This window comes from Mustela lutreola, chromosome 6 (genome assembly GCF_030435805.1).
Source record: "Mustela lutreola isolate mMusLut2 chromosome 6, mMusLut2.pri, whole genome shotgun sequence".
In the NCBI taxonomy this organism is placed as follows: Eukaryota; Metazoa; Chordata; class Mammalia; order Carnivora; family Mustelidae; genus Mustela; species Mustela lutreola.
Window position 1 is genome coordinate 99,990,476 of NC_081295.1, and position 27,518 is coordinate 100,017,993.

At 41.9% G+C, this 27,518-nt stretch overlaps 1 protein-coding gene across 6 annotated transcripts in view; it reads right to left on the reverse strand.

Annotated features, from left to right (window-relative positions):
- The window catches only part of ELOVL5 (ELOVL fatty acid elongase 5), a 71,657-nt gene that overhangs the window by 26,482 nt on the left and 17,657 nt on the right, over positions 1–27,518 (reverse strand). For 5 of the 6 annotated variants that reach the window (XM_059178270.1, XM_059178272.1, XM_059178273.1 and 2 more), the window contains one exon: positions 1,899–1,964. In XM_059178270.1, the coding sequence (XP_059034253.1) occupies positions 1,899–1,956 (58 nt within the window). In that variant the 5' untranslated portion in view covers positions 1,957–1,964. Of the gene's footprint in view, positions 1–1,898; positions 1,965–12,021; positions 12,087–27,518 lie in introns of those variants that run through there. The other variant, XM_059178271.1, reaches the window with a different exon arrangement.

The following is a 27,518-nucleotide window of genomic DNA, read 5'->3' on the forward strand; positions in this document are numbered from 1 at the left end:
CTGCTACCTTCCCCAATACTTTTTCTCTTGATCTTGCAGGAAAAGCAGCCATCCAGTTGGAGAACAGGTTGTCAGTCTCCTTTCTTGCAGACATTCTAAATTCACTCAGTGTCTCTCTGTAGTGCTCCTGCCATGGCTTTAGAGGAAGATGCCCTCCCTCCTCTCTCCATTACTTAGGCTAAGGTGGTCCCAGTGGACTTAAAGGAGGAGGTTCTTAATGCCTTGTGTTCTCAACTCTGGGCCCTGGCTATCAACTGTGAGAAAACAAATTCTCATTTAGCAACTAACATTAGACTGTTACATATGTTTGTGTGCACATATAGATCACAAACAGTAAATGCACACACAGAAACCCCTCCCATTTCCTTTCACTTAATGCTCTATTTTACACCTTGCTTTTGAAATTTCATAAGGCCATATGCCATATGTGCAACCTCTTTCTATATTGCCAAATACTTCCAGTACTTACAGCCCCACTGTATCTCTAGGCAGGAAGTCCCCAGGGCTCGAGCCAACTCTGGTAGTCTCTGCCACCCTGTGCTGACTTGTTCAGACACGGGCATGTGAAACAATTGTGGCCATGGAGCTCTGAGGAAATGGCGGTTGGGTGAAAGGTGCTGGGGAAGAGTTTCCTTATTCTCAAATTTATGCAAGCAATCACATGTTTTCCTTCTCTTCGGCAGGTGCCACCCGTGGCTTCTGCAGCCATGAAAGGTGGAGGGACTTTTCTAGGTACACAACTGTTGATATACTGAGAATACAAAGTAGAAAATGACAAGAACAAGTGTCCTGAGTCCCTGAAAAAACTCAGCAGTTTTCTCAATCTTTGTCATGTTTATTATTGTTTCAGCTGTTTAAAATTGGATTCTTTTGACCCATACGGTTGAAATAAGGCATCATCTCAATGCAAGTAAATATTCAAGATGATCTAACTTGTTTTTCTCATTTGGCTATACACTAATTGATTTAACCTGCCCCCTCCTGATGGGCACCTAGATTATTCCCAGTCTTGTCAAGCAATTCTGCAGAGAACACCCTTATTCCTATCTTCGCATATCTGATCAAGACAAGTTCTAGGATGAAGGCTCAGGAGTCAAATAGCTGAGTCAAAGGGCATGTGCATTTTTATTTCAATGGAAGACACAATTACCCTTCAGAGAGGTCATACCAGGTAGACTCTTTTCCCACATCATCACTGCTATCAAACACATTTCATTTCTACCACGCTAAGAGACTGAATTTCTTTCGCTGTTTTCAGAAGTGAAACTGAATCTTTTCATCTATTTAAAAGCTTCTTGCAATTTTTTAATGACTCTGTGAACCTAAAAAGTTCCTTCTTTATAGATACATCATGTATCATTACAGGTGACATTCAAAGAGCGCAATATGGAGCTGATTTACTTCCTAAGAGGAAACAAACGATGAAGTATAAAAAAGCATAAAAAAAGTATAAAAAGTGAGGTGTATATATTTACCCACTGATGTGACACAACATGAAAGGACATTAATAAGTCTTTAAAATTGTAAAAGGGGACACGTTTTAAATTACTCCAGCAGAGCATTTTGGAAACCAGTCTCAGCTGCAGACTCGCAAGAACTGAGGAAAACGTTCCACCAGTGATGGTAAAATCTGCAGCATTCCTGGGCTGCAAACTTTCTAGCATAATCTGAACCCCCAGCTACAGTCAGCAGAGGGTCACAGTAGCTGTGGGTCTGCTCCAATAGCCAGGGACACTTCACCACTTCAAGACCGACATCACAGGACTTTTCTAAGCCCCTTGTTATCCAGGACAAAGCATTAGTTTTATCATAGAAGATGCTAATGTTTTCTAGAATCTGTTCATGCAATATTTATAAGTATCCATAAGGGGAGGGGAGCAAAACCAAAACCACCTTACCTCGGGGGCCTAGCAATGCCTTGAAATAGGTACTACGTGATGCATCAAAATTTTCCATTTTAAAACCTATTAAGAAAAACAGACATTGATTAATCTCTACTCAAAATGCTTTTTATACAGTGCTTTTTCATAAAAGAACAAGAACAAATCCTTTTCAAAGAACATGCTACAGACAAGGTTATGCTGAAATTTTTTTTTAACTCCCAAAGTTACTTGTGTGCTGTGTCTAATTTGAAAACCAAAGGAAAGACAGAATCCCGTGAATTCACTTTATAAATGAAGTGCCAGTTTTCTAAAGTTCTTTTCGCAGTTCCATAAAAATGCTTTCCGTGAAGCTGGAATCTCAGTGGGGAGAAGAGTGGAACTGGACTGAAAAAGGCGGCAGACGGGAGAAGATCCCATCTGGGCAGGAACCAGAGCTTGAGGTAAGACTGTAGGCAAGAAAGGAAGAGCCATGTTGGAGAAAGGAAGGCCACAGTGAAGAGATGGAGTCCTCTGCTTGCTATCTTCATTAATTATTATTTAAAAATATTTCATGTCCATGGAAAAAAGAAAACAAAACAAACAAACAAAAAATCTCATCACTTCGCTCCAACCACAATCCCGAAGCCCCACTGTCAGAACCTATGGTAACATTTCTTGGACATACCTCGAGACTTTTCTCTTCTGAGCACAAAAGGGGTCATACCAATTGTTTTTACAATTGTGGATTTCAACCCATTACTAGATGATTAGGTCAACTTAGCATTAGAAAGCAATTACAGTAATATTAATCAGAGTGCTCTGCCTCCAGTGAGAATGAATATTTTCATAAATCTCTGTTATTGTATCACATAAGTATGCTGATATATGTTGTGATATAAAATATATTCTTACTGTGGAGGTTACAGTGAACAAAGAGAAAACAATGTTATATTAAGGAGTATATATTACTTGCTTGCTTTCACTTAAAACATCTTGGAAATATAGTCTATCAGTAGTTACAGATTTACCTTTATCTTCTAAGATTTTATAGCTCCCCACATTTCCCATTTAAGATATACATTTACAGTAGAGCTAAGTATTTTTTCAAATACTATTTTCTATATTAAAGTTAGAAGGCATACATTTACTCTTCACAGAATTAACCACAAATATTTTACTTTCCAAGGGCAAAGGCAAAATTGGTTTTATTAACTAAAGTAAGCTGTTAATCATTTAATGATACTTCTCTTTCTTGGCTTATGGCACTGAAGTATGTGTGCTCTTTGGCTAATTTCATGGATAAAACTTCCCTTCATCCGTGGACTCTAGTAGTTACAACTGTGTCAATCTAGCCAGCAGTGAGACAGAGACCACCAAGAACACTTAGAAAGTAGTAGTTACCAGAGTTCTCTTCTTACACCTGTCCCTTCCACCCTGGGTTGGGGGTGGGGAGTGGGGTGCGCAAGAAAGGTACTGACTCCCTCAACCCATGGCTGGAAACCAGGAAGCCACCAACCTCTACACATCCAAGTGCCAACAATTATACACAATCACAGTACTAGGTCACTTCTGAAATCCTGAAAATTATACAGCTTTTTAATATACTGTATTCCTAAGACCATTCTGGTTCTGACCCATTTTCCTGCCCAAAACTGAACCTCTTCAGGGGACAGAAATTCTAGAAGATTTGAGAATTGGTTAAGCTTTATATTTCCTAAGCAGAATTCCTCTTAAAAAGGATGCCATCCATTTAAGGATGCTTTATCTATTCAAAGTCTAACAGCTGGAAAATAATTTAACTGTATCTAATTATTTTTTTCATCATCTACTGAAAATCACCTAGAACAAACATCCTGTTTTTGTGAAATTGAGATCATTCTAATAAAATTTAACTTTATCTGTGATGGATGGTGGACCATGTATATGGAGGTCATGAGGTCCCCTTAATCCCCAATGAAAAGCAAACAGGCACAAGGAGGAACAAGGTTATGAACACGTTGACTACTGCACTGAGTCACTGATGGACAAGCTGCCCACCAGCGACAAATCCACCTTCTTCCAAAACATTTTAAATCTAGATCCTGCTTTTACTTAATGAATACATAGCTTATGAATGGATCATATTACAGATATAAAAATCAGGTATTAAGCAAAAAGGGGCTGAGAGCAGGTATACAGGATAACAGGCTGGCAGGTGATTAGGTGGGTAAGTGCTGGGCTCTTCATAATACCACTTTTTTTTTTTTTTCCTTCAGATTTCATTTATTTTTGAGAGAGAGAGAGAGAATGTGCACATGCATGAGCCAGGGGTGTGGCAGAGGGAGAGAGAGAAGCAGACTCCCTGCTGAGTAGGGAGCCAGATATGGGGCTCAATCCCAGAACCCCAGGACCGTGAGCTGAGCCAAAGGCAGATGCTTAACCAAATGAGCCACCCAGTGCCCCAAGACCACCTAGGTTTGAAATCCATTTTGTCCACTTACTAACAATGTGACTTTGGACATGTTATTTAACCTCTCATCTGTAAAATGGTGGCAAATGTACAGTAATTGCCTCAAAGGTTAAGAAGATCAAATGATTTAATACACATTAAATCCCTAGAGCAGTGCCAGGCATACAGTAAGGCCTCAATAAAGGTTTTCCGCTGTAGGTCCGCAACAGGTTCAGCTCCATGAGGGATACCGCCATCAATGGCTGCTTGTGTTTCTCAGCAGGGCACTGCCGGCCTTCTGTCCCTGGTCCCTGTGCACTCAATGCCATCAGTGAGCCCCTAGTCATCCTGACAACCCACCCACAACTTCCCCTTCAAGGCGGACAGCAATTGAAGATAGGTGAGCTGATAGCATCACCGAGAGAGGAGCTGTTAATAGGAGGCAGTAATCAAGGAGAACAAGGCTGAAATGAATGTAGTGATGAGATTCACAAATACCAAGCACCTACTGTGTACAGAGTGTTGCTGAGCAGGGGCAGAGGCAAAGGAGCAGACCTAGAAACCTAGAACAAACTTGACATTCACAGGGCAGAAGGAAGCCCGGGGCTATAAACCGAAAACAAAACCAAGCTCATCCAGCGAATGAGTGGGTGTCAGAACGGTGCATACTACAACAAGCTGTGTACTTAATACTAATCAGCTGTCGAGACGCCATTCAAGTAACAGTAACATGGGATCTAGCATGAGGAAAAGACCTGACAAGGGAATCATTCTAACTTTTAACCAATTTAACCAGAGGGGCTGTAACCAGTTTTGTTTTGTTTTTGTTTTTGTTTTTAATATAAGGAGGATATAGAAAAGGTGGAAACAAGTAGGGGGAAAAAAAGAAGTCAAACATGACAAGGAACTGACCTGTGGGAGAGAGTTGGGAGGTAGGAAGAACATGAGTGGTCTTGGAAAAAAGGAGGCCCAGGAACTGGTATAACGACACATCATTGTAAAAACAATGCCTAGGACAGCGTTCAGTTTGAGAATCTAGGCTAACATCACAGCAACAGAAAAGGAGCTTGATTAAACATAAGGTAAAATTTCAGTCCAAGAATCCTGAAGCCAGCAGCAGGTTACCAGAAGAAACTGTGAAATTTAGTATTTGGAGATATTCAAGAATTCTGTGAAAAGCCATCTGTCTGAGCAACCCCAGTCTAAACCCATCTTGAAAAGAGGCCCCGAGGAAGCTGGCAGGCCCAGGAGCACTCCTGTGACTCGCTGAGATGGAACATCTCTACAAAAGCACACACAACATATGATTTTCTCTGTAATAGCGCATCTGTTCTTAGACTGCATTTCTTTTTCATGTGAGAATTCCTGTCTTAGGTTGGCAGAACTTCTCACAATCAAACTTAGGAACACATGAAACAGCTAGCAAAACATATGTGGAGAATAGTAAGGGAGGAGTGTGTGTTACTCCTGAAATATCCACAGGAAGGGAGTGAAAGCATGGGCAGAGATGGTCCCTGGCACACAGGCCCTGACTCAGTGGAGTGCTGGTCTGTGAACCACAGGCCTGATTCTGGGCTGGACTCTGCCGTGTGAAAGGTTCCCCCCAAACTCCCTCTACCACACCCACAGCTGGACGTGTACGGTAATCCTGTCAGATGCAGGTGTTTGTTTTTACCCAGGTTACCAAGAAACTGTCGTCAAAGCTTTACTTTCATTATTTCCCCGGTGTCAGCTCACGTTTCTGTCTGGCCAGCCACGTATCTGGTATCCGTCCGTACCGTGTACCCACTTTTTCACTCCCGCCATCCACCTACCAAGTGCCCTCTATGTGCCAGGCACACAGGCACTGAGGGACGCAGCAGGAACAAGACAAAACTCCACGCTGGCGGAGAAACACACACATACAGAATCTGTTATGTAAAGGGACTATCAGCAAGCAAGTAATACAGCAGGGGTCGGGGGTGGGGTCATGGAACAGGATCCACTTTGGAGAATGTACAAGGCCCCCTGATGTACAAGGGCACTAGACAGCAGACACCTGAACAGAAGGAGCATCGAGGCAAAGGGCATTCCAGTTAGAGGGATAGGTGAGTGCAGGGGCCCCAACGCCAGCATGTGCATGGCATGTTCAAAGGCCACAGGCTAGGCGGGGGGAGAGGGGTAGTGGATGGCAGCAACACGAGAGGCCTTCTGTCCCCCACTCTCCGCCTGGCACCCGGAGCTCACTCAGTGGTGAGCCACAGAAAGCAACCACATGGCACAGCTTGCAGAGAGCACGTGGCCAAAAGGCTGGGAACAGAAGATGCCAAAGCTTAATTGCTCTCACTGCCACCGTCCCCTCATCCTCCTGGCTGCAGGCGGCTTGCCAGCACCATGCCCTTTTCCTCATCACCTCCCTTGCTGAGCCACAGGAACAGTACAAAAGGTCTCAGCAAATGAATTCTTCACAGCCAGGCGGGGCCGGCCCACCCTACTGGGTGAATCCGGCACTTGCTGAGAGGTCTATGGGCCCAGCTCTACTCTTTTATAGTTCTCTAACAGAACAGGAGAGGCAAACAGTCCTGGAAAAACCCTGGACTCTTTGCCTAGTGATCTGCGATCATGAGAACGATATGACCCACTTTGCACAAGACATTCAACTGTACTGCCAGGTCTGTGGGCGGCCGGACGGTTGCAGTCCCCCCTCTGCCAGGCTGCCCGTGGGCCAAAAACACCCCTTCTCAGTAATCCAAGTCACCCTACCGGCAGCTTGGGCAAGTTGGGCCAAGTGGGAAAACAGCTGCTCCATACAATTGTACTAGCAGGGACCAAGCCCAGGCACTGGGCCCATGGTAGAGAAGCTCGGGTCCTAAATGAAGCAAAAGAATAAGCCATTCTTTGATCTGGCTGGTTCCCCAAAGAGACAGGAAAAGGGGGTGGTCAGCACCTCCCAGGAACCAGATCACACTGACACCAGGCCAAGCATTGCTTCCCCAGCCTCCGTAGCCCTAAATCTCTGATGCCCACTCAACCTACAGGGCTTCTCAGAGTTGGTCATGATGGGAAGCAACAGGATCTGTTGAAAAAAAATTCTATGACAGTATTCCAAGTATTCACTAGTTCATTCATAAGCCACACAGAAAAAATAATGACAATAAAAATGGGATAAGGGTAGAAATCAGAGGCAAGCAAGTAAATTAGAATAGACTGAGGGGCTCAGTCGGTTAAGCATGTCCCTCTGGATTTCAGCTCAGGTCATGATCTCAAGCCCTGTGCTGGGCTCCACACTAAGCATGGAGTCTGCTTAAGAGTCTCTCTCTTCCTCTGCCCCTCCACCGTCCCCCCACAAAAGAAAAATAGATTTTCCTCTTTTATGCACATTTTTCAAAGGATACTCTTAGTTGCAAGCCACTTCCCACTATCAAATTCTGGAGTGTTTGTGGTAACCATGCGACTGTATTATAATTGTGCCTCACCATAAGTATCTCACTAAGAAAACTAACGGGGTATGGCCACTCCCTTAAATTACCCTAGATTATAAGAGGGTGTGAGAGTTCAGCATACCCATATCTGAATCAAATATTTTTTAAGAGATTTATTCACTTGAGAGAGCGAGCGAGCACACACACAGGCGGGGGTGGGGTGGGGAAGGGCAGATGGAGAGCAGGAAGCAGACTCTCCACTGAGCAGGGAGCCCAATGATGTGGGACTTGATCCCAGGACCTGAGATCATGACCTGAGCTGAAGGCAGACACTTAACTGACTGAGCCGCCCAGGCACCCTGAATCAAATATTAATTCTGTGTCCTGAGACAAGTTCCTGCCACCCATACTAAGAATTACAGGACTGAGGTGTGCCTTAGGCTTGAACACAAGAGAAACATTGCAACCACCACAGAATGAAATGCAGAAACCTGAACACCCTGATGTAAGCAGACCTCAAAAGGGCAAAAACAGCATCCTCCGAAGAGAGCCCTGCTCATGTGGAAAATCCATCTGTCAGCTCCCTCCAGGAGGAGTATGGCCAGGTGAATCATCTGTGTGAGGTTAAATAAGCATTACCGTGCCTTTGATCTGCTATCAAAGAGTTTGCTGGAGGCTTGTCTGAAAAAAGACACTGCACTAAGCTTTAAGCAGAACAGTTGCACCCCCCTCCTTTCCATTTGGCTCCCAAGAGGGATCACAAAATATAAGAGAATGGTGGGGGATGGGGTGGTGGTGACAACAGAAGGGTGCTGGGGTTAATGAGAGATGGCATAAAAAGTTCTTCCACCGTAGCTCTCAAGACGAGTTTTTGGTCTCACTAAGAATGCAAACGCTATCATCTTGACTGTTTATAGCTGCAGTGGGAGAAAGCTGGAAGGTTGTTCAGCAACTGAAAAGTATTAAGATCTTAGGGTAAATCTGTTTTAAGAGACATCAAGATTTTTAAAAATTTACTATAGTAAAGAAAGTTAATTTCCTGGACTCACAGGTAAGTAGTAAAGATCTGTAGGGTCAAGTATTGGCTCTTCTTGCTGCTAAGGTGATGACAGTAGGCAGCAGTCGGCTTGCTGCGATAACTCCCTTTCCTGCAAAATCAGTCAAGTCAGACATGGCTTTTGGCTTACAGATGTGTTTACTGCAGACATTTAACTACTGTTTAGCATAACTTCCTCATCACATCTGGTTTATTTATTCTTTGACTTGTCATAGTTCATGTAAAACTGAGTCAACTGAGCTGACGAGCTACAAGGGGGTCAGGATGAAATCTCCCTCCACTTTCTCTTCTCCGACCCATTCATCTCTTTAACAGTCAACTTGTGTTAGGCAGGCATGGGAACATTCTTCGAGCTGACTGCCAATAACACGAAAAATTAAACAGTGCTTTAATCTGGTAGTCACAACACTCTTTCCTGAATTTAAAAAGGTTTTTCTAGGTTGGAAAAAATCAGCTCCGCAATGAGAGGAGGAACATAAACCATACCTTGCTCAGAAATGTTAAAATATAAAAACTGTCATAAAGATTATAAGGGGAAGAATATCTAAGTACTAGCAAGATTTCAGGTATGAAAGTAAACTGACAAGAAAATTCCTTTAGAATGCTCACATTTAAATAAATGACAACTCTGGATTAAATCTTGGCTCAAGAGAAATTATCTGCCACATCAATAGTGGTATTGTCACTCTGCCAAAGCACATATCTATCCCTATTCTTTTGTTTTAAAAGATTTTATTTATTTGAGAGAGAGAGAGAGAGAGTGTGTGAGAGAGAGCATGAGAGGGGAGAAGGTCAGAGGGAGAAGCAGACTTCCAGTGGAGCTGGGAGCCCAATGCGGAACTCGATCCCCCGGACTCTGGATCATGACCTGAGCTGAAGAAGGCAGTTGCCCAACCAAATGAGCCACTCAGGCGCCCTATGCTTATTCTTTTTTCCTGTAGAATTTCCATACTTTCTAGCCTCCATTCTAAGGGCATAACAAACTCTGACACAATCATGTTGTCTACCATACATCACACATGTAGAGAGAAAACACAGTCCTATTTGGGGCTTTGGATAAATAACTGCAAAATTAGGGCACTAATATGCACTGCAAAGGATGGCTTTGGGTTAGCTCCATGGTTAAAGAAAGCTGAACAGCTTCATTCTGGTGTAGTGTTCAATGTGTGTGTGTGGTGGTGGTGGGGAGATGGATTTTAAATGTTGCAATAATCAATTTCCCTTACTACAAAGATTAGATAGGTTAAAAGAGAAGTGCCCAATCTCCCACTCCTTGGGTGCCACCAGTTAATTAAGAATTACTATTTTAACCACTGCTGGAGAAGAACAGTCTTCTAAACCAGTGGAGTCACCCCTGTGGCTTTGTTTTTAAGTCAATCATCTGTGGTCTTTCCTCTCTGCTCTCCCTTAGTCTTCACTTCCAACCCCTTCTCCCAGGCCCAGATTAGATGATACAAAGACTCTCTGTTGGCCTCTTGTAGCTCTGTGGTATTGACAACTCGTTTAGCACATATCTACTTCAACTTTGATAGGACTTGGATATTTATTTTTTTCAGGTATTATGGGACCACACTCTGTACATCCTTAGGTAAAGCCCAAATCCCTCAAAGGGCAATTTGTTCTATGCATTCAACAATTATCTATTGGTGATATCATCAATGAGGAGATACACCTGCTATTATGAAATAGAAGAAGGGAAACAGCATCATGCAGTCATACACACGAGCCCACAAAGGGAGCTTCCTGAAACATGGACTAAGTCCTGTTTACAGAAGGCATTCCCCAGAGAAGAGCTCTTCAGTGCTAGGGATTTAGAACTCTAACAGAGTTGTTCTCCTCATAAGGTGTGAAAGAAACTATAACAAAATACCAAAATGATTAACAGTCCCTCCCCCCCAAAACAGTCGTAGGGAATTTCTTCCCCACTTGAGAAAGATTATTTCTCTACTTTGGAAGGCAATACATAAATATACTCAATCTGAGAAATTCAGATGTAGATAATTTTTTCAGCAGTGGGAAGAGGGAGAGTAACACTGCCTTCAAACTTTCTTCTAGGGCAATTCTTGATCATAGCTGAAGAACAGAACTTGCCAACCAATTCAAAGTTCTTCCCGCAGTTCTCAGGAGGGGGAGAAAAGGGCCCACACACCATCCCACTTGACTGACAAACATCTGGAGAGGGGTTCACTGAACAAAGTTACTCTGGTAGGACACCTGCATTCTCACTTGTTCACAGAAAAAGAACAGGCGAGGACTTCCGCTCAGGTGAAGCGCAATGTCGTGGGAAAAGACAATGCTACTCTACACACAGAACTCTCCTGGCTGGGGGATGAAGGCCAGATTGCTGCGGATGGACTTGGAACTCTGTTCTCCCAGAGTTCTGCTGACAAGAAGAAGTTAATCCCCTCAAGGCTGCAGTGAGAAACAAGGCAAAAGATCAAGCCCTGGGTTTGGGTCATCCCTCTGACTGCTTTTATTCCTGTGCTCCCAAGAAATCTCGCAGAATGACTGCCTTTCTCTCTACTAGTCACCTGAAAGGGGACTGACTCACTGAATTCACAAATATTGAACAAGCACCTACCATGTGTCAAACAGCTTACTGCCACATCAGAATATCAACAGATGCAGATACACTACAGATCTACTACTGATGCAGACATGACCCCTCTTCTTGAAAGGTAGACCAGTATACACTGTACAAAGATCCCTGTGAGTCCATCACTTACGGGGAGCAGTAGTTAGGAGCACACATCCTGGAGCCATACAGCTTGGGTTCAGATCCCTGCTCCACCATACTAGCCATGTGACCTTGGGCAAGTGACTCACCCTTTACACCCTGGTTTTGTTATTTATAAAATAAATGCAATTACAGGGGCATCTGGCTGGTTCAGTTGGTACAGCATATGACTTTTGATCTTGGGACTGAATTTAAGCCCCACGATGGGAGTAGAGGTTACTTAAAAAATAAAATTTTTTAAAAAGTAATTACAGTACATTCCTACTGTGATTAAATACATACCAAATACTCAGACTGCATGGCACACATTATAGGTTGCAAACCTATTTGTATTACTTGTATATTTGTACATTTGTATTATCATCTTACAAAGACCTTTGCCATTACCAAATTCACATTCAATGGTTTTAAGAGTTTTGCTAAGCCATATCAGAGTTCCCTGGAAAGGCCGTGGGCAATGAACTGTGCCCACATCTACCACTCACAGCTCTACTATTCTCTATTTTGGATGAATCACATGTCATAATGATACTTGCCAGTATGGAGATTTTTGAGTCTCTAGATAAATTCCTCTGGAATGTTAAGGGGATGTTGCCATTGACTCCTCTGTGGATGGAAGAGAAAAATCAATGTTCAGACCTTCTTCAGCAGTGTGGAAGGAGGTGCCTGAGATACCTTTTTTTGTACTTCTAGTAACTAGCACATGGAAGATGCCCAATGAATTTATCCATTTACTACAACTGGGAAAGTGGCTGAGTTGACAAAAGTCACAGGACTTGGGTGGAGACAGAATGTGAGGCCAATCTCCTACCCTATGATTTACTGATCTTAGAATAGCGCATGTAGGGGCACCTGGGTGGCTGAGACAGTTAAGTGTCTGACTGTTGGTTTCAGCTCAGGTCATGATTTCAAGGGTCTTGTGATCAAGCCTCATGGCAGGCTCCACGCTCAGCGGGGAGTCTGCTGGAAGATTCTCTCTTTCTGTTCGTTCACCTACTCATGTGAGTGCTCTCTAAAATAAATAAATCTTTAAAAAAAAATAAAAACAAAAACAAAACAGCCCACATAACTTTCACAGAAGCTTCTTCATATGCTTATTAAAAGGATCGTGACAATATGTATCAATACTGTTTGAGTTCATATCTATAATTAATTTTATTTTAAATAACATTGTCAAAAAATAAATAACATTATCAAGTTAAACCAAACACCAGTTGTATCCACCTAAGCTACTTAGTAACAGAGGTCTCAGGGGGTCTTCCCTAGAGGGGAAGATGATGGAAACAGGAGCGGCAAAATCCTCCTTGCCTACTTTTCACATGCCCATCACCACACTTCCACTCTATCTCAATCAGTGATAAAATTATAAGCTTATTGTTTAAATGATGTGATTAACAGTTACACTGTAATTATCTGTTCATTCGTTCACAATCCCAATTAAGCTCTAAGCTCTTCAAGGGCAAACCTCTGACGTTCCCATTGGTAGCTGCAGAGAGCCTGGACTGATGCCTGACAGGTGGCTGATGACTGGTTGAAACCATAAATGAATGACTCCAGGCCTTTCAGAGTTTCCTATCCAAGAGCACTCAAATCTGTCTGCATCGAGAATCACCTAGAAGCTGTAAAAGACAGACACTGTGATACCATACCTAGAAACTTCTGGGACCCACTCCTAGAAATCTGATTCAACAGTCTAGAGGCTGAGAAATCCATCTTTTTGAAATGTTATTTAGATGAACAGCCTTCTCTGGGAACCACTGCCGCATATGTGTATATATATGTGATATTATACTATATACAATATATTTAATATATTCATATATAAATATTAATTATATACATTATATTTTATACTATATTATGTATTATATTATAAACATGTATGTTATATTACATATTTTTAATATATTATTTTTTAAAGAAAGATTTTATTTATTTATTTGATAGACAGAGATCACAAGTAGGCAGAGAGGCAGGAGGAGAGAAAGGAGGAGGCAGGCTCCCGGTTGAGCAGAGAGCCTGATGTGGGGCTCGGTCCCAGGACCCCGAGATCATGACCTGAACTAAAAGCAGAGGCTCAACCCACTGAGCCACCCACGTGCCCTTATTTTTAATATATTCTATAAAATAATATATATTTATTATATATATGTATTCACATATAGGTAAATTAATAAATTGGGCTTTTGGATGCTAATAAATCCCCTGCAGTTCTTGATGTTCTGTCACCCAGACAGTATCCATATATTGCATTACACTGACAGAGTCTAGACAAGGGCTGTGGTCTCAAGGACAAACTATTTTTCATTCTAACAAATTTTGTTACAATTCCCTATTTGCTCTAACTCCACCAGCCAGGAAAAAAATAACAAAAATGCCCCATTTCCTTTCAACCCATCTCTCAAGCTGAATGAAATAAAAAAGGAATTTCGTAACTACTTGTTTCATCACCCTGAACGGGCAGCACGGGAGGCCACTGATTGGCTGCCACCACCAGAAATCATGGCACGTACTGGGCCACAGCCAACTGTGTATATTCCTTGGAAGGGGACAAGGGGCAGAATGTGGACACCGGCTGAGATGTGGGAGCTGCCTTGGGCCTTGTTATCATCAGTCCTAAATGGAGCCTTTCTTGGTAACTCCACTGCCTGGATGAGATGGTGAGGTTCCCGTTAGCGGCTCTGGTGTCATGAGAGGCAACCTCTGAGATGCCCGCTGCCAAACAATCCCACTACTACACTGAATCAGGGCTGTGCGTATGACCAAAATAGCAAAAGGTATGGTGTGTCACTTCTCAGATCAGCCTGGAAAAACACTGTGACTTCCACCTTGGTCAGTCCCTGTGTTTCTGTCTGTTTTTTAGATCGTGAGCCCTGGAGAATGCCAGCTGCCAGGTTGTGGGCAGTTGTACAGGGGAGGACAGCATGGCAAGAAACGGAAGCTCTCTGCCAACGACCTCGAGTGAGCCTGGCAGCTGTGGATGGCTGCAGCACCACTCCGGCTGCATCTAAGGTCCTGAGCCAGAAGCCCCGGGCTAAGCTTCTGTGGGATTCTGGAACCTCAGAGACTGGAGGGGTGATTGCTGTCTGAAGCTGTAAATCTTACAGGGATTTGTTCCTCAGCAACAGAGGCAAGGCTTAGAAGCCAACAGGTCAGTGAGGCTGATAGCAGAGGTTCTTCGAAGTCAACACTTGTTCTCTTGCTGGCTTTCTGTCTGGTTAGGACACATGACCAAGGCACTAGTGGCAGCTCGGCCCTAAAGAATAAATGCTCCCTCTACCTTGACTAAACTGGAACTGGGAAGGCAATGAAAAGCACTGTTTCTAAAGTACAAAATATGCTTATGAAAACAATATGAACACTTCAATTACTAGAGTGAGGGGAAGCTAACATTTATTATTTATTTATAACATTTATTGATTACTACAGATCCAGCTTTTCAAAGGCTCAATAAAGATTTATCCTCATTTTTAGATGAAGAAACCAAAGTTCAGAGAGTTCAGATAACTTGTTCAAACAACAAAAAGGACCATTTACTTATTCTGCAGATTACAGGCTTGGGGCTGCCAACTGTCCTGGTTTATTGGAACTCAGGGGTTTCCCAAGTTATAAAATATATGGGGTGGGGGAACAAACCAATCCCAGGAAAGCCCCAGGCACATTGAGAAGGGCTGGTTACTTTACTCTGTCCATGTCTTGGGTGCTATGCAATTCACCACAGCTGACTTTTTTTTTTTTTTTTAATGTACATTTAAAGCTATCATTTTGTCAGTTTATGTATTTCAAAATGCCACCTATGAAAATGAAAACCACAAACCTTTCTGTATCTCACAGTACCCAAGACCATTTTTTTTTCCTGTAAAAAGATAAACTGCTGTTCTTATGATACAATGTAGCATAGAAATCTTTCTACATAAGAGTTTCTGTAAACATTTGTTTCAAAATAGCACCTGAGGCCAGGAATGACAGGTAGGTACTCAACAGGTAGGTACTCGCCCCAGGCCTCTGTAGGCCCTTTAGCCCACCAGCACAGCTCAAAGGGCTGCCAGTCAGATGGGATGGGCTCCTCCCAGGGTTGCACAGCAGGTCAAGTGCTCTGGCTGGGTGGGAGGCAGGTTCACAATTTCACAATTGCCTCCTCTGCTACAGAAACCCGGAGATAGCTAACTTGCACCACTGAGAAGTAGCATGCAAAGGGTTTTCATATGTTAGGAGGGCCACCCAGCAGTAAGTTAGTATTGCTCAAATAGCTCTGGCCCCATCTCTTAATAAGATCCACACTCATTAGGATGACTACAAACATACAGACAGACAATTACAAGCTGGCGAGGATATGGAGAAATTGGAACATGCACACATTGCTGGTAGGACTGTCACCTGATACGTCTGCTGTAGAAAATATTAGGCAGGTCCTTAAAAAGTGAAACACAGAGTTACCTTAACATCAGCAATTCTACCTCTAGGCAGATACCCAAGAGAAATGAAAATATATGTCCACATAAAAACCTGCACACAAATATTCACAGTGCCATCATTTATAATAGCTAAAAAATGGACACATCCCAAAAGTCCATTGACTGATAAACAAAATATAGTATATATACAGCCACACAACAGAACAGAATGTTCTTCAGCCATGAAAGGAAGGAAGTATTGGTACACATGTGCTACAACATAAATGAACCTGGAAAACATTATGCTAAGCAAAAGAATCCAGAGACAAAAAAAAAAAAAGGTCACATATTGTATGACTCCATTTACATGAAATGTCCGCAAGGGACAATCCATACAAAGAATACTAGTGGTTGTCTGGGGCTGGAGAACGGTGGGAGCGGGAGTGTAAAGTGCTGACCTATATGGTGTTTTTGACGTTAAACAAACAAACAAAAAAAGCGCTTTGGGATTAGATGCACTTAAAATAAAAACGTTGAAAAAGCTTAAAAATTAAAAAAAAAAGCTTAAAAATTTCACATACTCAAGCCCATTTCTATAAATCCTTATATGAAGAAATAAAAGCAGATGTGCATTACAGTTTACCTATAGGACTGTTATCAGTGATGTAACAGAAGAAAAACAAAGGGTGGGGTGGTTTAAATATCCATCTAGAAGTACTAGCTAAATAAACTGTGGTACAAGCATACAATTAAATATTAAGCTACCATTAAAACAAAATTATTGGTTATTTATAGAAATGAAAACTTATGTTCACATAAAAACCTGTACCTGGTTCATAGCAGCTTTACTCGTAATAGCCAAAACTGGAAACGATCATGCCATAAAACATTACTCAGCAATAAAAAGGAACACTCTATTGACAGACATTAAAATCTGGATGAAGTTCCAGAGAAGTATGCTGAGTGAAAAAGGCCAATCCATTTATATAGCATTTTGAAATGACAAACTTAGAGGTGAAGAAGAGAGGAGTGGGTGTTTGGGGTCAGAGATGGTGTGAAGTCAGGAGGGAAGAGATGTGGCTAGGAGGTCTGTAGCTTGACAGTAACAATGTAAGTATTGTGCTTGTGACACTGAACTACAGCTCTGCAGGGGAAACTGGAAAAAAGGTTCTTGGGATCTCTATTATTTTTTGTAACTGCTTAGGAATCCAGAATAATCTCAAAAAGTTTAATAAAAAGAAAAAGATCCACACTGGGGTGTGCCTGGGTAGCACAGTCGGTTAAGCATCTGTCTTCAGCTCAGGTCATGATCCCAGAGTCCTAGGATCAAGCCCCACCCATGCAGTGTTCCCTGTTCAGAGGAGAGTCTGCTTCTCCCTCTACCTTTGCTCCTCCCCACCCCCTACACTCGTGCTTACTCTCTCAAATGAAATCTTTTAAAATATCCACAAAAGTGAGGAAAACAGATAAGCAAGACTAAGCATTTGATTTAAAAAAAAAAAAAAATTCAAATATCATCCCCTACACCCCCACCCAATCCAATGACACATGGCTGTGACTTTCTGTGTAACTGTAAAGGAAAGTTTATTCTGGAAAGGAACTGTCTGAACTGTGACTCCATTTGTGAAAGCTTAATCCGTTGACCAAAGTGCTGGTATTTTAACTAAGTTTAATTTCCAGTCTAATGTAGCTTCTTGGTAAATGCTTATTTATATCCAGACTACTCAGGCTATGGGGAATACTGTTTTGATTAGTGTCAAGTTCTGATTCACTTCAAGGAATCACAGAACTCACATAGGCCAGTTTTCATAGAATAAGAAAATCACTAAGTATATTAAATAAACTCTTCCTTGGGGCACCTGGCTGGCTCAGTTGGTAAGGCAAGTGACTCTTGATCTTAGAGTTGTGAGTTCAAGTCCCACACTCAGTATAGTGCTTACTTAAAAACAACAACAACAACAAAACAAACCAACACTAATAAAATCTCCCTAAATAAAATTTACAATGATTCAGAGGGATTCTGTCATGTTTGAGTGTTTCAGTCAGAATTATGAATGCCAAATTCCATTTTTCAGGTCTGCAGATAAGCAGGCATAGATAATTTGGATAAATACACTATGCCTCTGTGGTTTTAAAGAAGTTCCTACAATCAGTAATTTCCTTGCCACTTTTCATTCTCATAAATGGAATGTAGGAAACTTCAGATAGCAATCGCTGAGAGCTGTCAGATTTTAGATGTTTGATATTAAGAAAAGCTTACTGCACTATGAAAAATAAAAACTGTGCTTTCCTCTATTTTTTCGACCATTTTCTCTTCAATCCACTGAGAAACAAGGAGGTTCAGAAGCACTTGTGTAATGCAGGAGAGTCCCCATCATCATGCTTCCGCTGTTTACTGGGGGTGTGGGTTGTGCACCCGCCACATGTGAGCTGGGCAGTGGCTCTTCCTGCGGCAGACAGGAGGGAGTCGTTCAACTCCCACAGCTCTCGAGAGGACATGGGCACTCCAGAAAAGGCTGAGATGACGTCTCCTGTAAGCCTCTCTGGAAATTCTCCAATAAGATTAGATCTCTTCCTAGCAATGCTTTCCTGCTTTTCACCGAGTGCTACTTTCAACAAATGTGCCACTGTGTTTAAAACCCCCTTGACGACCATTAAAGGTGAAACGCTGAGAATCAGACCCTACAGTGATTACATTTTAGTGGAACTGCAAGTATTTTAGCAAGTCATATTAATGTAACTGAATATTCCAACTGGCTAATAAAAAGATTTTCCCTTCATTTCAATTCTCCCCAAGTACCAGTATTTAACTCTGAGCTGTCATAAAAGCCAGGTTGCTGTAACAAAATGAAAAAAGGGAAGCCAGCAATCAAATTAACATGAAGTCAATCAAGTGCCCACCTACAGCCAGAACAAGGGAGAAATGCTAACAAGTCCCAAAATGAAAATGAAGGACATAGTTAAGGAGGAAAAAACCAAACACCCATTTGTATATAGAACTTGTAAAAATTCTTTCCCGGAGAAGTCTATCAGGTGAAAATTTTAGGAAAAGAATTTAGGTTGCAAAATGGCTTGTATCATTGTTTAACAACATTGCCTTTACAGAGCACCAAATGTGTTTACGGCCTTGTGGTTGCTGGTAGAGAAAAGAGAACATGGTCCTCTCCCTGAAGCTCCAATGACTGGACTGTCATCCAGTCGAAATCTACATCTTTTTGTTCATTTTAAAATACAAATTTAGCACAAATCAGCAATAGCTCAACCTCTGAAAGGCAAGAATGTTTAATTGGTGGTAGGGGGGACACATATAAAATGATATATAATATCCCACCTTGGTCAGGAAAAGCCATCACATTTTCTCTATAGAAACTAAATGAAAACAACTATTTGAAGAAAACTAATGTGATTACAGAAGCAGTGACATGTTTAAAAGGTACTATGTTTTTCTCCAGATTTTTTTCACAGACATGAACAATTTAATACATGCCACCAGAGAGGAGAAGGGAAGAGAGTGTCCTAGTCCAGGCTGCTAAAACAAAATACCACAGCCAGGTGGTTTAAATAACAGACATTTATTTTTCACAGTTCTGGAGCCTGAGATGTCCAAAACAAGATGCCAGCAGACTAAGTTCCTGAGGAATGCACGCATCCTAGGTTGCCAACACACCCATCTTCCAGCTGTATCCTCACAAGGTAGGGACAGAGGGCGCCTAGATCTCCTCTCTTCTCTGAAGGGGTACTAATCCCATAATGGGCATACTCATGACCTCATCTAAACCTCATTACATCCCTAAGGCCCCACCTCCAAATATCAATATATTGGGGTGGGAGGAGAATGTGTGTGTGTTAGAACTTTAATATATGGATCTGGTGGTGGGGGACATACACAAACATTCAGTCTATAGCAAAGAGGCAATTTTCCATTTATTCATTCATTCAAGTTATCAAAACACATAATCTCTACTTGACAAAAGGGCTGTGTTCCGATGTTAACTTATAAATGAATCTTCTGGTTTTTGGAAAATTCTATTTTCTATAGAAATAACATTCCATTAGTAGTTATTAACCTTTTGCAGATCCCACACCAACTGTAAAAATCTGATGAAAGCAAAAGAGACCTTTTCTCTATCCACAAATGATAAAACTGACATTTAGAGTTTTCCAAATCCTAGGGATCCCAGTCCCCATATTAGGAACCCTATGTTTAAGTGGTTGACAGTCACATCACTTAGAAAATCACCAGATGGGCCCTCTGCCACTTAACTCATCATGACGTGGCCCCTTTAGGACTATAGATTCTCAGTATTTCTAGGAGAAAATATAATCTGTGATATGTATAATTTGAGTTACAATCCTGTGCTCTGACTCAGCATTGTAACATAGGATGCTTGGAAAGTTGCTCACCTGTACAGACCTCAGTTTCCTGATCTATAAATGCGTGCACAGTAATGCCCAGTACTCCTGGGGTGGTGGTAAGGATTAATTGAAGTTCTCTACAACAGCCGGCACAGTGCATGACCACCTTCATTCCTGGCAGCAGCAAACATCCATCAACCATGTATTTAATGCATTGTGACAGAGAAATCCACGAGACAGTAAACCTGCCTCCAGAGAGGTCAGGGTCTAGCAAAGGGAGAGAGAAGTGATAAATAACTGTAATAAAGTGATAGAGCTGCTTTGACAAAAAGGATGTGCAAGGGAAATGGGAAGATAAAAAAAGAATAGTCAATTTTACATAGGGACAAATGGGTCAGGTGAGGGGCTTCAGTATCATGTTTGGGTTATGGCTTGCCAGGGGAGAGGATGGGATTAAGGGGAGGGGAGAGCAAAGTGAAAGATGAAGCTGGAGAAGCAGGGAAGGGCTCTACTGTTTATTTGAAACTGGGGAGGTGGGGTGAGAGCGGGGGCTGTGCGGGAGCCTGGAAAGGAGGTGAGGTGAAGGTCACGTCACTTAGAAGATGCTGTAGCCCACATCAGAGGTGGAGGACATCGTTGGGCACGCTGGGGAGGGAATGCAGGGGCCAGAGAGAAGAGTTGTCCAGAGTTGGGCCACGTGAGGGAGAGGCAGGGAGTCCAAGCTTCTGGCTTCCCACTCCGCATCCTGGATGGGGTACTGCCCAAGGAGTCAGGGAGCACAGGGACAAGCAGTCTGAGAAAAAGGAACAGGAAAAGCTCTGACCATCTAGAAATGTACTGGTCCAGTACTAATCTTATTAATCACAGATCGATTATACAGTTCCATACGTGCCTGCTGAGTCAGGAGGCGCCCCATACAATCTGAATGCCCAGAGTGCAAATTACTGAAAATTCACTGAACTGATATGTTCTCTTATAAGGGATCCATTTGGAAGGTGAGCTGTGCACTGAGTTCATGATGTTAAGTGTTAAAGTTCAAGCTTATGCTGGGACTTTTGTTTTTTTTTAGAGATTTTATTTATTTACTTGACAGAAAGAGAGATCACAAGTAGGCAGAGAGAGAGGGGGAAGCAAGCTCCCTGCTGAGCAGAGACCCTGATACGGGGCTCGATCCCAAGACCCTGAGATCAAGACCTGAGCCGAAGGCAGAGGCTTAACCCACTGAGCCACCCAGGTGCCCCTATGCTGGGACTTTTGCCACATATTTGTTTAGAGACATACACTCATGTCCTAAAAACAACAACAACAACAACAATAACAACAACAACAACAAAAAACAGACCAGCAATGCTTTAAGATGAATTACAACACACTTCTAGAGGCTGAATTATTTAGCAAACTGCTAGTTCCCTTTACTAAATGGTTTGCTAACAATTGCTCTAAGGGAGTTTCTCAAGTCACTTTCCCATCACATCAACATCTAAGAGAAGCTAACAATCATGGACAACCTAACCAGCCCACCATTTCAAATTATTTTTTTCTCATTTTCAAGCCAATTTCTTTGAAGATCATAATGATTATAACAATAGCAACTAATAGTCAGTCCCTACTATGTGCCAGTAGTTTTTCTGCTATAAATTTACCAAGCTTGTCTCAATTCTACCATTCCTTCACACATCCTCTCAGGACAGGAGAGTTTACTGAGGCAGAGGGCAGTTGAATCCCTTTATCCAAGGTCAAACCAACAGCAGACAGAGGGACTCCAGAGCCTGCTCCTTTAAGGGCCACACTTACTCCCTCCCCGATGTTACAGTAAAAATAAAAAAATTATGTTTACTGCAGAAAAATCTGTCAAATTTTTTTGTATCATTTTGTTACTATTTTTTTTTAAAAGATTTTATTTGTTCATTTGACAGAGAGATCACAAGTAGGCAGAGAGGCAGGCAGAGACACAGGGGGAAACAGGCTCCCCGCCAAGCAGAGAGCCTGATGTGGGGCACGATCCCAGGACCCTGAGATCATGACCTGAGCCGAAGGCAGAGGCTTAACCCACTGAACCACCAAGGCATCCCTATTCTATTTTTTTTTTTTTAAAGATTTTATTTATTTATTTAACAGACAGAGATCACAAGTAGGCAGAGAGGCAGGCAGATAGAAAGGAAGGGAAGTAGGCTCCCCACAGAGCAGAGAGCCCTCAGCCCGATGAGGGGCTCGATCCCAGGACCCTGAGACCATGACCTGAGCCGAAGGCAGAGGCTTTAACCCACTGAGCCACCCAGGCACCCCTTTTTTGTATCATTTTCAAGTGAAAACAAAAAGCAACAAGAATGTGGCAGAATCTATATTCCTCTTTTACCATTTACTAGCAGAGTGATGGTGGACAAGTTGACCTCTGACAGCCTCACTCTCTTCACCTGGCATATTCCCTTCAAATGGGACTAAAAATAATACCTTCAGAGGAGATGGTTCATGTAAAGCATTTAGCGTGGAGCTATGCTAATATTCCATAATAAACATACAAATATTTAAAATATGAATCTTTTTTCTATGCCTTAAAAAAGCACATACCTGCAATCCTGCATTTTGACACTGTAGTAATCATCTCCTTCAGAAATCTGAGTTCTCAAATATTTACATATGCTTTAATTATTCTCCCTATTATGAGTCATTTAATCTGTTTCTAATTTTTACCAATCTTAAATAATACTGCAATGAACATCTTTGCACATAAAACTTTAGCTCTATGTTCTTTCCTTGGATGAGATTCCCAGAAAATGGTCATTTAGGTTGAAGGGTCAACATATATTGCAAAATTTCTTTCCAAACATTTTTACCTATCACATTCCCACCAGCATCGTCTACAGGAGCAGCCTATATAACTGCATCCTGGTCAAGGACTAGGTAAACGATCTCAAGGAAAAAAGATTTTTTCCCCCTAAGTTAGTCTAATATAAAATGCTCTGTGTGTGTGTGTGTGTGTGTGTATAAATCCTACCAAAACCCCAATGGCTGAATAAACACCGAATTATACACTGAAAATCTGGATAAAGAGTCGTTTCCAGATAATGCTCAAAACAGAAAAGGAATAATGAATACTGTGTATCCTCCACTTCTAAAGGATTAATTTGTGAATATAATAAGCTGATATGTGTTAAGAGGTCACTTATGCTAGGAATCTTTATTTCTTTCAGGTTATTTGTTAGTGGAAATGTCTGCATGCCACAAAAATTCCCCCTCAAACCAAGGAACTAAGTCTAGTTACCAATTCGTAAAACCTCTCAGAGAAGCATTCCATCTTACCTAAATAATAGTGATCTTCGGGAACAAGTGTGGATTTTAAACAACATAGTTAAAGCATCTGTTGTCTAGTGTATCTAGGGACACAGACCTTTTTTTTTTTTTTTTTTTTTTAACTGACTCTACTAACCCAACCACAAGGGAACCCCTGTAAAACAATAAATTTGATTCTAGTAAGATAGGCTCATAACATTAGCTTTAAAATAACTAAAAGTTTGGGGCGCCTGGGTGGCTCAGTAGGTTAAAGCCTGTGCTTTCAGCTCAGGTCATGATCCCAGGGTCCTTGGATCCAGCCCCGCATCGGGCTCTCTGCTTAGTGGGGAACCTGCTTTCTCTTCTCTCTCTCTCTGCCTGCCTCTCTGCCTACTTGTGATCTCTGTCTGTCAAATAAATAAATAAAATCTTTAAAAGAAAAATACCTAAAAGTTTAAAAAATCCAAACTCAAAACCACCCCAAATGTTCTATGTATTTAACAACTTGAAGAACGAAGACTTACCAATTGGTTTTTTGTTTTGTTTTGTTTTGTTTTAAACTGTGTACACCATTTTGCAGAAGATAGGCCATTTTTGCTAATCAGTAGCAGAGTTAGCCAAATTCAGTTTGTGTCATTACTAGTTTTATCAATAAAGCATCATAAAACAGCCTGATTTTTCTAATCCCATGTAGAGGCACTGAGTGAGCAGTCAGAAAAATACTCTGGCTTACAGAGAAATTTCATATGCATTTCACAGGACACAAATGAGAAATCCCAAAGAGTTCTCTTGCTGGACTTTTCACTCAATCACCACATCCAGAATTAGTAAGTGGCACAGGATCCAATGGCTTCAATTTAGAATGAATCAACTCCTACTTGGGTCACAAAAATCCTCATGATGACAAGTGGCACACTGTCCAAGAATTCCTCTCCTTTCACAAAGAAAGGAAAACTTGTTCAGCAAAATGTCAGGCAGGCACCAGGATAAGCTATCCAAGGTCTAATAGGATGAAATGGCATTAGCTCCGTCCTCATTTGTTCCAGCATCAAACAAATCTTCCACCATTATAGATTGTAATGCCTCACTAATGAGTTAAGAGGATTTCATTATGAAACCATAATATTCTTCCTTTAGAGAGTCCCTGGCTTCAGGATGGTAACATTATTAAAAACAGAAAACATGACAATGGTAATCATAATTGTAACTAACACTGAACACTCAGTGATGCTAAGCAGGCTACCATGCACTTCACATGCACCATTTAATCTTCTCATGAGCCTTGTAAAGGGCTATTTTCTCACTTTCCAGAAAAGAAAACGGAAGCTCACACACCAATGTTCTTTGCGCACGGTCACTGAGTCTGTACCTGCTGTAGGGGCGTCAAACCCTGGCCCACTGTTTCCACAACTTGAGCTCGTAACTGCCTCTCTTTGCAGCGACATTACACTAAGTTTAACTTAGGTAGGAAATTAAGCAAGTGCATCAAAATAGCAACTCACAAGTACCTGTATCACACTGCTGGGTACTAAGTAATAATGTACTGTGGGGAACAATTTCTGCCCAAGGCAACCTAACACAACAGTGTCAGTAGGCAGATGGTTACAATTGATGGCAGTGCTTCTGTGATACCCATGAATCATCATAAAGACCTTGGTATCCTGTAGACAGCATAAATAAGGTCCTATTAATCTCAGGTAGCAGGCCTGCTTGGAAGTGACATAAAAGCAAATAATAATGATATTGTGATTTCAGCCATGCTGGGACTAAAAAAATAAGTGAAGACTTCTGGTAAGGGTGTTCTGGAGGTTAACGTGAGAGGGAATGAGAAACATGTCCATCATGTTTAGTACTTGTCAGTTTCTAGAGCCAGGATGAATAATGAGCTTTTCCCATATCCCTTTAAAATATGGATATGCAGGCATATGTAAAGATTATAGATGTATCTTATCTCTAAATATTACCTAAATTTGTTATTAAAATATACATTAAAAACATGGGTATGTACAGCTAAGAGATTTTTTTTAAAAAAAGAAAGAAAACCAGGCCTATGGGAATGAGTTTGAAATAACTAGGCTTTGGCAAGACAAAAAGTTGAGGGATGAGTATCATAAAAACAAAATAAAACATCAAAATTTATTTCCAAAGAAGATAAAAAAGAAGTAGTAACTTTAAGTTTGACATATGAAAACACTTCCAGACACGCACAAACACTAGAAAAACCCTGCATAAAAAAAATCCCACCCCTCTGGGGTACAAATTAACCCAAGGCCAAAGACTTTTCTCAGACACTGGTAACCCTAGTCCACACAGACTGTGCTACACTAAGTTTCCAACCTTGCCCCACCCTCCAGGCCTACTATCTAAGGTGAAAATCCCATCCCACAGCTAAGTTCTTTGAGAAAGGTCAGTGTACAACTTCTTTTCCAAAATGCCATTCGTTTCCCACTTGATTTTTGACTGACCAGCTTCTCATATGTTTAGATGTCCTACCCAAGCACAAAACAACTGATAGAAAGACACAGCAAAGTAGAGTCATTTGGGAATTATTCTTCAATCTGAAACATACGTTCTAGGTTGCTACCCCTTACCGCATCATAAGCCAAATATATGATATTTATATTTAAATGCTGTGCTTTTTTTCTTCTTAAAGTGCCTATATCTTATCTATCGTTCATAGAAATTTACAAAGATTATAAGCCATGTGTAGATACTTATGCATGCGAATTATTTCCAAGTACTCTCTTGGATGGAGTGGACCTTAAGAGTCTGTAAATTGTCTAATGTAATTGGAATCATATACACATGAAAAGTTAACACACAAAAGCACCAGGTAAGAGGAGAGCCAAAGGGGTGAGAGCTAGGGTAAGGAAGCAGAGATCTGGGGCTGGGCCATCAAGAGACTTCCCCGGTGCACTGGCTTGGCCTGACACAAGATTAGTAGGTGTGGGTAGGCCAAGGAATGAGGGACGGGTATTCCAAATGCAAAGGTACGGAGAGAGAAGTGGGTGCCATACTCTGGGAAGAACCACAATACTGGGTGAGCCTGAGGAACGTCTCTGATTTTACCTCAACTACATCACCCAGCCCCCATAGCTGACCTGCAGGTGATTAACACTACCTTCGCTAGAAAATCAAGTCAGCAAGGAGTTGAAGCACTGTCAAACATGTGAGAGCCCCACGAACACTTGTCAAATGACTTGCTTCTGAACAGGATACTGGAGAACCCTCACACAAGTAGCATGCGACCAGCTTATTCAGGATTTTTCAAGGCGTAAGGCCCAGGAGGCAGAGTGTGAATGGGTAGTTCACACTGAAGGCACAGCACGGGACGAGGCATGGAGGCATGAAGGACAGAATAAGAAGAAGGCTCAGTGCTTCAGTCACCTTCTCACCTGGTGATGCCATCCCCCACGTTCCTTGTCAACATCCTCTTCCCACCTGTACCACAATTCCTGACAGCGGACTTCCAGGCGTTCACTCCTGTCCCCTTCCATCCACGCCCACACCAGAGTATTGTTAAGCCACCAAACTTGATCAGGCCACTCCTGCCTGAAGCACCTCAACCGTGTCCCTTAATCTTAGATACAATCAACAATCCTTCACTTTGCTTAGTGCCCTCTTCATGCACCAGCTCACAACAGCTTCTAGCTCAGCTTCTGCCCTTCCCTCCAGTGCTCTGCTCCCCAACCACACCTGTTTCCTTCCCCCTTCTCCAATGCAACCTTTACTCTGGCAAATCCTATGCATGGAAGTGCCCTCATCCACCTGTCCCACTTCCTGTTTCCCTTTATTTATGCTGCAATCTTCCTATAACAGATTGGTCACTCTGGAGAAATCTTCCCTGACTCTTCCCCCAAAGCCCAAGTCTAGGTTAGGACTTTCAGCTTACTCTCCAATCATACCCCAAATACACATTAACACCTACTTAGTATGTAAGTCCTCGAGCACTGGGCTTGGTCTGGTCCAGGTACCAGCAGCTCAGTGCATGGCACACAGGAACCCATGAGCTC